Below are 12,219 nucleotides of genomic sequence, written 5' to 3'. Positions count from 1 at the left end.
TTACCAATAGGATGTCGGCCACTATGGCCCAGGTGAGATTCAGGAACAGTTCTCCAAAGAAGACCAGCGCGAAACATGCTCCGGTGGAGTATCTAGCCATGAAGATGGCTATGAACACGAAAGGACAGGACAATAGCATTCCTCCTCCGCAAATATAGGCGTCTACTCTTTTCCATCGGTGCCTCAGGGTTTGAGCCAGCCAAGAACCTAACGGTACCCCTACCAAACCGGATATCATAGCTACGATACCGAATCGTAGTGAAATACTGAAAAAAAACACACTTAATTTTTCCGAGCCATAAATAATCTATCTTCTTACAATTTTATGATATAAATAATCCAAACCAAACACTAGAGTGGATTTGTATTCTCAAAAATTTACTCACGTATCCGTTTGATAATTTCCTTGAAGTGCTGAGCCCATTTCAATGTATTTTGGACCCCACCATGACAAAGCACCGGCTACGAAGGCCACGCACGTGAATCCAGCAGTGGACAGCATAAAACTCTTACTAAAAATGAATACAGAAGAAAATATATATTAGATATACCATACAGCCTGACCAAATATGAGTGAAATCATTTAAATACTTTTGTAACGTTCTGTGTTACTTAACTATGTCGCGCCTGTCTTAAAGAAAATGTCTGAGCGAATTCTAAAGATATCTGACTTACTTTTTGACAATATGTTTGATGTCTTCTGTCCAAGAAGTGGCCTCCATGTGACCACTCCCTTCACTAGCTCCTCTTTCCGGTTCTTTGAGGAAGAAAACGATGACTACAACGGCGATAGCCCCTAGGCCAGGGGTCACCCTCAGGGCCCAGTGCCATTTGCCGAAAAGTTTGGCAGTTTCTGCTCCCACTATGTAGCCCAAACCACTGCAAATAAAAATAAGTTATAGAGGTGAGCCACTTTTGTAAATCACCCGATTAAAATGCTTGCACTTATTTAAGTGACACCCTGTACAGTAAATACGTAAAAGATGGAAGTGCAAAGAAATCAATGAGCAAGTAAACGAAACATGATCTCGCTTGAACCACGCCGTGCTAAGAGTGTATGTTTAAAAAATGAAGAAGCCATCGACTTTGAAATATAATACCACTTAAGAGCGACTTAGTCTCGTCTTTCACATTTTCAGCGGTTCCATTGAGACTACTTTCCGCGTAGGATCAAAAGAATATCCTACTAGGGATGTGCAATAATATCGATATTACAAAATATCAATATACCAAACTATCGATACTTTTTAAATTACCCCAGTCTCGTCTTTTACATTCCCATTGGGACTACTTTCCACGTAAGAAGAAAAGGAAAAAGCCTATTAGGGATGTGCAATAATATCGATATTTTAAAATATCGATATATCAAGATTTCAATAATTTTTAAATATAATTGCCTATTGAACTGTTTCTTCTAACGAAGAAATTCACAACCAAAGTTTGGTTCAAAATTGTTCCACTGTTTCCGTGACAGACTCAAAGCTAGAAATTGCTGTACGATATCAGAAAAATAAGTAAACCTAGAGGCGCTTTAAAATATTTGTTACAAAAAATAAGGAGCGATCAACAATGATTGAAATAGTTGTCATAACTATTTATACGAAAATGCCTTTCTATGTTGACTTATTTCTCTGAGCTCCGCGATCTTAACCTACCTCAAAACGAGTAGATTATATTGTAAAAACATCATTATTACAGATATTTCACAAAATACATATATCGATATTTTGTGTAAATATTATCGATAAGTTTTAAGTACGGACATCCCTAAATGTGACCTAAATGGCGGAAAGTACCTACAGAGATCAGATTAACATATTTAAACAAACAATAAACGTACCCAAGAAAACCGGTACTCTGCACCAACATACTAAATTCTTCAAGAACTATAAAAAGACAACAATGTTATAATTTATAATACTCGTGTAGACCAAGTAAATATTCTGTGTTTACTTTTTTAGTTATTATTAATAATCATAATACTATTTTCTTTGAAGGTACAATTGCGAAAATAAGTTAAAAATGAGCGAAGCATAATAGAATACAGTTGAAAATTGGAAGACAATGATTATGAAAAGAAAAATAAAAAAATATATATTTAAAATTAATTTTAAATAAGGTTTGAAACTCGGCCATCTTCCGCAATTGATAGCTCACGTCACGCACGCTTCTAGCTTATTTGTAACTACTAGCTAAATATGTATAAAAAATGTAGTTACCTTCCTACAGGGATGGCAAAATAGAATAATGCCAACATTTTTGAACGCATATCTCCAACGAAGAGATCGCTGAGTATAGTAGGAGCTATGGTAGAATAGCTGGCCTCTCCTATGCCAACCATCGCCCGAAAGAGTAGGAACCACCAATAGTTCTGCAATATAACATAAATATTGTCAATATCATCAAAAATAAATACATATCTCTTATTATGACATTTACTAAATGCGATTATTATTTATTATAAAATAATTCAACAAACATTATAACCAATTAACTTACAGTCATAAAAGAACCAGCCAGGGTGGTTAGACTCCACAAAAACACACCGAACGCCATCAGGTATTTCCTGCTGTATCTGTCACCCAAAAATCCAAACAGTGGACCAAAGGCCATATAGAATACGATGAAGGCAGTCTGTAGAAGCCCACCTTGATCATTGTTAATGTTCAGATCTTTTTGTATATCTGCTAACACTCCTGAAACAAAAAATCATGTGTCAAATATGCATTATGTTTCAATATATGTAGTAATTATATCAATTACTACGTGTTACGTAAAAACTGTTACTTAATCCAATTTAAACGAGATGAATTTATCATTTGAGTGGCTGCAATTTTGGACTACTTAATTAAAAGCAAGTGTGAAGCGTAATTTAACAAATTGAGCTCCAAGACGAAGAAGGAACACTTAATCAAGTGAAGAGCCCATTATATTAAAGAAAATCCTTTATGTAAAGGTGCCTACATTCGCTTATATATAACACCTTATTTTCTAAATAAAATTTGCTTGAAAAAATCAGTTTTTGCAGTTTAAAAAATACTTAAATGTCGTATAAAAGGTTAGAAAAAAGTATTTAGATTTTTTATACCATGGTTTTAACTAATAGTCCTTTCAATATGCCTATTATTAATAATTGTTATTTATTATGGCTAATTATATTATTAAATATTCAAGTATTTTCTTCAATTTTCAACACCCATCTATGTCGAGGTTATCAACATTTTTTCCATGTAGCTGTGTTGAATAAATAGTTAATTAGACATTATTAAGGAACAAACATGTATTTTATCAGTGTTTTGTGGGTTCTCTGCCAAAATAAATTACAATACAACGTTCAAGTGCAAATGAACTTTTAAATCTGTATTTTAAAAAACTCAATACAATTTGTGGTAGGGAATCACAATAAATAATAAGTTTAGATAAACTAATCACGATTAGTTTCAAGAATTTGGTTAAATAAGTGCTGAATTGTTTAATAACAGATAATATCTGTAGCATTGTTTATAATGTAACATTATGATGTTTGATATGAAAATTATCATACTTCAAAATTTTCCAAAATATTGTTGATTTTAAAACTATATTTACACCAACAAGTCCAATTTTGAAGATCATTAGCACAATATTGTGGGAATTTTGAGAGTTTTAATTTATTTTTTTGAATTTCCTTTTGTTGGGCTTTGTTTAGATAATTATATACAGGGTGTTTCAAAGCAAATGCGAAAAACTTTAGGGGGTGATTCCTTGTTCAAAATAAAGGGTAGTTTGCTTTGTAAACGTTGGGTCAAAAGTCAACCATTAGGGAGATATCGCGGTACAAAGATGGCGGAAAAATAATGTTTTTATTTTTTATCTTGAAAACAAAAAGAGATAGACTTATGAAATTTTATGGAAGCATTACTGTTATGAAAACACACTTTCTGGTAATTTTTTCACTTTTTTAAAATGAGTGGAAGGGGTTGAAATAAACTACCCCTATCATTCTTGTTAACGAAATTAAAAGAAAAATCTTATCAAACACATGCAAATGCTTTAATTTGGATAGTTTAGTTTGTTTAGAAACTTTTTTATCTCTTGTGTTTTTTTGATAAAACTCACCGATTTGAAATTAAAAAATAAAATGTAAAGCATTACATGTCAGGACAAAAAACATTTGTAGATTAAGAATCTACTGATAATAACGATAATAATAATCATCTAGATAATAACGTATTGCAGTAGAGTAATGTCAAAATAAAATAATATTAGGAAGATCCTAAAAGTAACAGCGGCCGACTAGATTTTTTCCTAAAAAAATTACAGCAGCCCACTAGATTCTTTATCAGAAAATGTTTTTTATCCTGACATGTAATGCTTTACATTTTATTTTTTAATTTCAAATCGGTCAATATTATTAAAAAAAATACAAGAGATAAAAAAGTTTCTAAACAAACTAAACTATCCAAATTAATATTTTTGCAAGTGTTTCATAAGATTTTTCTTTAAATTTCGTTAACAAGAATGATAGGGGTAGTTTATTTCAACCCCTTCCACTCATTTTAAAAAAGTGAAAAAATTACCAGAAAGTGTGTTTTCATAACAGTAATGCTTCCATAAAATTTTATTAGTCCATCTCTTTTCGTTTTCAAGATAAAAAATAAAAACATTATTATTTTCCGCCATCTTTGTACCGCGATATCTCCCTAATGGTTGACTTTTGACCCAACGTTTATGAAGCAAACTACCCTTTATTTTGAACAAGGAATCGCCCCCTGAAGTTTTTCACATTTGTTTTGAAACACCCTGTATTATAGGGAAAAAAACTATACAATTCAACTTATGGGCGATATTCTAATATCTCTGAATCCATTATCTTTATAGAATATAAACCACAAAAAACCTCCACACTTCAAACCACAGCTTCAAACCTTCACCAAGGTTTAATAAAAAAAAAGGACGAAAATACGAACAAAAGGGCTTAAAACAAAAGGAATAAAAATGCTAAGAGCTTTTATAAACCGCACACTATAAGAATCCACTCATTAACATACACATATGCGTTTACTTATGAATGGGTGTTATAATGGTGTAAACACTCAATAGGGGCAGATGTTTTACGAATATAGTGCCCTTTTTTATAGCGCGAAGTATAATAATGAATATATAGGGTGTCTCAAAATACGTTGGTCAAACTTAGAGCCGCTGATTTGTACGATGCCTTTATAAAAGACGACACGTATAAAATTGTCCACATTTAAATGTTATACTTTTAAAAATATTTACATATTGATATGTTCCCATTACTAATAACTGGTTATTTAGTAGTAATTATATTAAAAACACTTATTTTTAATATGCATGTAAATTGATTAATAACACTGTTTTATCAGGAGTGTCGTTAAAATTTATGAAGCTTCGTTTTGATTCATATATTTTACTGATATCCTCCGCTGTAAATTTACAAACAAAACAAGCATTATCGTAAATATGTGTGTCTCTGTGTGTGATACAAGAAACAAGAACGTTAAGTGAAAGTATGATATATTGTCTTATGTAAATATAAATAAACACTTCCTTGTATATTGTTCTTTTCCAGACCGTTATGAAAATGAAATATATTTACGATTTTCTCGTTTTTCAAAAGTCCTCGCCAGTATTTCTGAGATTGAGACAGTTATTGTCGCGATCATATTTTATTGTTGTACTAAAAGTCTAGTTGTATAGACACGGTATAAAAGATATCAACTAGTTCCTGAATCGATTTGTTTTGATATAAAGCCCAGTCCACAAATAAAGCTGCCTGTTCAGATGCTGTTTAGTCAAAATTAGGGTTAGAAAAAATTAAAAAAGTTTGTCTTAATTTAGTTCAAATAGTTTTACAAGGTTTTCCTCGATACGTTTTAACTGCACAGGTAAGACTGACAGGTAAAACGCTACGTGTAGAAATGGCTTTAAGCATAAATTTTATTTTCTTTCAGTTTTCTACTGTCTATATTTACTTTTACCAACTATTTCATTCAATTTCTTTCGAACCCGACCTCAATATCCAGAGCAACAGTTGAAGGGAGGATCTTTCCCCGTAAAAACCCTCCCCAAATAGGGGTTAAATAGGGCTTGGGGCCTCGTGTCATCCCCATATGCACGGTGGCGGTGAAAATGTTATTTCGCAGGGGCTGGTAATTACAAACTGGGGATGAAACAGCCACCGTTTTACTTGTTAATTTTCGTTTGTGTTTGTTTTTGACGCTGGTATATAAACTGGGGCTTGTCATGGAAACACTTTTTTAATTATACCGGGTGCGTCTCGAAAGTGGCTCACTCCTATAAATTTTTTATTATTTTCATATAAAAAAAAAACGAGATTTGGTATGTTAGTATATGACATAAATTAGGATTGATTGACGTGTTCAATTGTTTTCGATCACTTCCTGTTTCTCCGGAAATGGCTACAATTTTTGATTTTTAAAAGACACCCTCGGTATTTTTTTATTTTATTCGATAGAAAATGACATTCTGAATAGAATGACATATCATATGTCAACTATTGACATTTTTGCTTTATGATATCTCGTTCTATTCAGAGTGTCATTTTCTATCGAATAAAGTAGAAATATACCGAGGGTGCCATTTAAAAATCAAAAGTTGTAGTCATTTCCGGTGAAACAGGAAGTGACCAAAAACAACTGAATACATCAATCAATCCGATTTTATGTCGTATACTAACATAGGAAATCTCGTTATATATTATCTGAAAAAATAAAAAAAATATAGGGGGTGAGTCATTTTTAAGACCCACCCGGTATATATTTTTTTTGTTTTTATTATTTTACCTATAATTTTTATTTATTCCTTACCGCCTAACAATGCAGTGAGAGGTTTTTTTGTCTATCTGGTGGTACGGATGACTGATGATTGACAGTTGTCATTTGTACCCTATAATTTAAATATTTAAAATATTCTAAAAAATCTGATATTTTTTTTTAAATGTCAACACCCTGCATTTTTAAAAGAAAATTTCTTGTGGCTATGTGATTGCAAAAACAACACCACCCTGTATAACAATTTCGAAGGTAGTGTGATTATATTTGTGAGAATCCTGTCCCAGGCGGTGTAAATTCGACCAATTTCGGTGAAAAAAAAAACAATTTCCAGTAACACGTTTGTGGCATTTCCTGATAACATTATTTCCAGGAAATAATAATGGAGTCATCAGAAGGGGCAATTTACCCTTCATCGAAGCCATAGACTGAGCAGGGGTCGCAAACTTTTCAATTTCAAAAACAGGAAATTGCTACTACGACAATTCGATCTAGTGTTTTTCTTTTTCAATTACAGTCGTATTTTAGTCGTTTATGAAAAAAAAATTGTCTTATAAAAACGAAGAATGATTTAAAAATAGTATTTTTCTGAAAGTCTATTTTTCTCAAATTTTTCACCAAGACCTTTTAACCTACATAAATTCTTATCAGAAAGAAAACGTTAGTTAACTGTTTGTGTAGACAAATTACATTCTTTACATGTTTTTTAGGTTTATAATGTCAATTACTATTACACACACCTACATCACTCTAATTATGACAGTCAGTGGTAAAAACCTATTATTATATACCTATCCAGTGGCTAGATAACGCATTTATAGTGTCTCTTCCGTAGTATAATCAGTGGGACAGATCGTTTAAAAATAACTCTCGTGTGTCCGTGTGTGACCGGCTAATAATATTGAAATATGATCTGTCATTTTTGAAATTAACATATATATTCATTATTAAATAACGTTATTATCATCAAAAGAATATATTAAAAGCGAATTATAACGAGAAAACTTTTCTGGACTGGGTCCTTTCGAACTCGATGGCATGTGTCCATCAGCAGTTTACCATTAGCTGAAGAAGTACGTTTCTTGGCTTGGAGGGTATAAATTAATTATTAAATAACATTATTATCATCAAAAGAATATATTAAAACCGAATTATAACGAGAAAACTTTCCTGGATTGGGTCCTTTCGAACTCGATGGCATGTGTCCATCAACAGTTTACCATTAGCTGAAGAAGTATGATTCTTGAGTTGGGGGTATAAATTTATTATTAAATAACATTATTATCATCAAGAGTATATTTAAACCGAATTATAACGAGAAAACTTTCTTAGACTGAGTCCTTGTGAACTGGGCATGTGTCCATCAGCAGTTTACCATTAACTGAAGAAGTACGTTTCTTGGATTGGAGGGTATAAATTCATTATTAAATAACATTATTATCATCAAAAGAATATATTAAAAGCGAATTATAACGAGAAAACTTTCTTAGACTGAGTCCTTGTGAACTGGGCATGTGTCCATCAGCAGTTTACCATTAACTGAAGAAGTACGTTTCTTGGATTGGAGGGTATAAATTCATTATTAAATAACATTATTATCATCAAAAGAATATATTAAAAGCGAATTATATCGAGAAAACTTTCTTAGACTGAGTCCTTGTGAACTGGATGGCATGTGTCCATCAGCAGTTTACCATTAGCTGAAGAAGCACGTTTCTTGAATTGGAGGGTATAAATTCATTATTAATTAACATTATTATTATCAAAAGAATATATTAAAAGCGAATTATAACGAGAAAACTTTCTTAGACACTGGGTTCTTTCGAACTCGATGGCATGTGTCCAACAGCAGTTTACCATTAGCTGAAGAAGTACGTTTCTTGGATTGGAGGGTATAAATTCATTATTAAATAACATTATTATCATCAAAAGAATATATTAAAAGCGAATTATATCGAGAAAACTTTCTTAAACTGAGTCCTTGTGAACTGGATGGCATGTGTCCATCAGCAGTTTACCATTAGCTGAAGAAGCACGTTTCTTGAATTGGAGGGTATAAATTCATTATTAATTAACATTATTATTATCAAAAGAATATATTAAAAGCGAATTATAACGAGAAAACTTTCTTAGACTGAGTCCTTGTGAACTGGATGGTATGTGTCCCTCAGCAGTTTACCATTAGCTGAAGAAGTATGATTCTTGAGTTGGGGGTATAAATTCATTATTAAATAACATTATTATTATCAAAAGAATATATTAAAAGCGAATTATAACGAGAAAACTTTCCTGAACTGGGTTTTTCTGAACTCGATGGCATGTGTCCAACAGCAGTTTACCATTAGCTGAAGAAGTACGTTTCTTGGATTGGAGGGTATAAATTCATTATTAAATAACATTATTATCATCAAAAGAATATATTAAAAGCGAATTATAACGAGAAAACTTTCTTAGACTGAGTCCTTGTGAACTGGATGGCATGTGTCCATCAGCAGTTTACCATTAGCTGAAGAAGCACGTTTCTTGAATTGGAGGGTATAAATTCATTATTAATTAACATTATTATTATCAAAAGAATATATTAAAAGCGAATTATAACGAGAAAACTTTCTTAGACTGAGTCCTTGTGAACTGGATGGTATGTGTCCCTCAGCAGTTTACCATTAGCTGAAGAAGTATGATTCTTGAGTTGGGGGGTATAAATTCATTATTAAATAACATTATTATTATCAAAAGAATATATTAAAAGCGAATTATAACGAGAAAACTTTCCTGAACTGGGTTCTTTCGAACTCGATGGCATGTGTCCAACAGCAGTTTACCATTAGCTGAAGAAGTACGTTTCTTGGATTGGAGGGTATAAATTCATTATTAAATAACATTATTATCATCAAAAGAATATATTAAAAGCGAATTATATCGAGAAAACTTTCTTAGACTGAGTTCTTGTGAACTGGATGGCATGTGTCCATCAGCAGTTTACCATTAGCTGAAGAAGCACGTTTCTTGAATTGGAGGGTATAAATTCATTATTAATTAACATTATTATTATCAAAAGAATATATTAAAAGCGAATTATAACGAGAAAACTTTCTTAGACTGAGTCCTTGTGAACTGGATGGTATGTGTCCCTCAGCAGTTTACCATTAGCTGAAGAAGTATGATTCTTGAGTTGGGGGGTATAAATTCATTATTAAATAACATTATTATTATCAAAAGAATATATTAAAAGCGAATTATAACGAGAAAACTTTCCTGAACTGGGTTCTTTCGAACTCGATGGCATGTGTCCAACAGCAGTTTACCATTAGCTGAAGAAGTACGTTTCTTGGATTGGAGGGTATAAATTCATTATTAAATAACATTATTATCATCAAAAGAATATATTAAAAGCGAATTATAACGAGAAAACTTTCTTAGACTGAGTCCTTGTGAACTGGATGGCATGTGTCCATCAGCAGTTTACAATTAGCTGAAGAAGTACGTTTCTTGGATTGGAGGGTATAAATTAATTATTAAATAACATTATTATCATCAAAAGAATATATTAAAACCGAATTATAACGAGAAAACTTTCCTGGACTGGGTCCTTTCGAACTCGATGGCATGTGTCTATCAGCAGTTTACCATTAGCTGAAGAAGTACGTTTCTTGGATTGGAGGGTATAAATTAATTATTAAATAACATTATTATCATCAAAAGAATATATTAAAACCGAATTATAACGAGAAAACTTTCCTGACTGGGTCCTTTCGAACTCGATGGCATGTGTTCATCAATAGTTTACCATTAGCTGAAGAAGTATGATTCTTGAGTTGGGGGATATAAATTTATTATTAAATAACATTATTATCATCAAAAGAATATATTAAATCCGAATTATAACGAGAAAACTTTCTTAGACTGAGTCCTTGTGAACTGGATGGCATGTGTCTATCAGCAGTTTACCATTAGCTGAAGAAGCACGTTTCTTGAATTGGAAGGTAAAAATTCATTATTAAATAACATTATTATCATCAAAAGATTATATAAAAAGCGAATTATAACGAGAAAACTTTCCTGGACTGGGTCCTTTCGAACTCGATGGCATGTGTCCATCAGTAGTTTATCATTAGCTGAAGAAGTACGTTTCCTGGATTGGAGGGTATAAATTCATTATTAAATAACATTATTATCATCAAAAAAATATATTAAAAGCGAATTATAACGAGAAAACTTTCTTAGACTGAGTCCTTGTGAACTGGATGGCATGTGTCCATCAGCAGTTTACCATTAGCTGAAGAAGTACGTTTCTTGAGTTGGGGGATATAAATTTATTATTAAATAACATTATTATCATCAAAAGAATATATTAAATCCGAATTATAACGAGAAAACTTTCTTAGACTGAGTCCTTGTGAACTGGATGGCATGTGTCCATCAGCAGTTTACCATTAGCTGAAGAAGCACGTTTCTTGAATTGGAAGGTAAAAATTCATTATTAAATAACATTATTATCATCAAAAGATTATATAAAAAGCGAATTATAACGAGAAAACTTTCCTGGACTGGGTCCTTTCGAACTCGATGGCATGTGTCCATCAGCAGTTTACCATTAGCTGAAGAAGTACCTTTCTTAGATTGGAGGGTATAAATTCATTATTAAATAACATTATTAGCATCAAAAGAATATATTAAAAGCGAATTATAACGAGAAAACTTTCCTGAACTGGGTTCTTTCGAACTCGATGGCATGTGTCCATCAGCAGTTTACCATTAGCTGAAGAAGTACTTTTCTTGGATTGGAGGGTATAAATTAATTATTAAATAACATTATTATCATCAAAAGAATATATTAAAACCGAATTATAACGAGAAAACTTTCCTGACTGGGTCCTTTCGAACTCGATGGCATGTGTTCATCAACAGTTTACCATTAGCTGAAGAAGTATGATTCTTGAGTTGGGGGATATAAATTTATTATTAAATAACATTATTATCATCAAAAGAATATATTAAATCCGAATTATAACGAGAAAACTTTCTTAGACTGAGTCCTTGTGAACTGGATGGCATGTGTCCATCAGCAGTTTACCATTAGCTGAAGAAGCACGTTTCTTGAATTGGAGGGTAAAATTCATTATTAAATAACATTATTATCATCAAAAGATTATATAAAAAAGCGAATTATAACGAGAAAACTTTCCTGGACTGGGTCCTTTCGAACTCGATGGCATGTGTCCATCAGCAGTTTACCATTAGCTGAAGAAGTACCTTTCTTAGATTGGAGGGTATAAATTCATTATTAAATAACATTATTAGCATCAAAAAGAATATATTAAAAAGCGAATTATAACGAGAAAACTTTCCTGAACTGGGTTCTTTCGAACTCGATGGCATGTGTCCATCAGCAGTTTACCATTAGCTGAAGAAGTACTTTTCT

The 12,219-nt window shown here is 32.0% G+C and overlaps 1 protein-coding gene across 4 annotated transcripts in view; it reads right to left on the bottom strand.

The window, feature by feature from the left end:
• The window catches only part of LOC115884312 (protein spinster-like), a 67,193-nt gene that overhangs the window by 5,101 nt on the left and 49,873 nt on the right, over positions 1 to 12,219 (bottom strand). For all 4 annotated transcript variants that reach the window (XM_030902851.1, XM_030902852.1, XM_030902853.1 and 1 more), the window contains exons 2-6: positions 2,500 to 2,696; positions 2,220 to 2,371; positions 676 to 879; positions 387 to 512; positions 5 to 266 (exon numbers count right to left, since the gene is read on the bottom strand). In XM_030902851.1, the coding sequence (XP_030758711.1) occupies positions 5 to 266; positions 387 to 512; positions 676 to 879; positions 2,220 to 2,371; positions 2,500 to 2,696 (941 nt within the window). The remainder of the gene's footprint in view (positions 1 to 4; positions 267 to 386; positions 513 to 675; positions 880 to 2,219; positions 2,372 to 2,499; positions 2,697 to 12,219) is intronic.

Source organism: Sitophilus oryzae, unplaced genomic scaffold (assembly GCF_002938485.1).
Source record: "Sitophilus oryzae breed Bouriz unplaced genomic scaffold, Soryzae_2.0 scaffold_227_pilon_pilon, whole genome shotgun sequence".
Lineage (NCBI taxonomy): Eukaryota > Metazoa > Arthropoda > Insecta > Coleoptera > Curculionidae > Sitophilus > Sitophilus oryzae.
The sequence above is the reverse complement of the archived record's forward strand: the minus strand, read 5'-3'. Positions and strand labels throughout refer to the sequence as shown.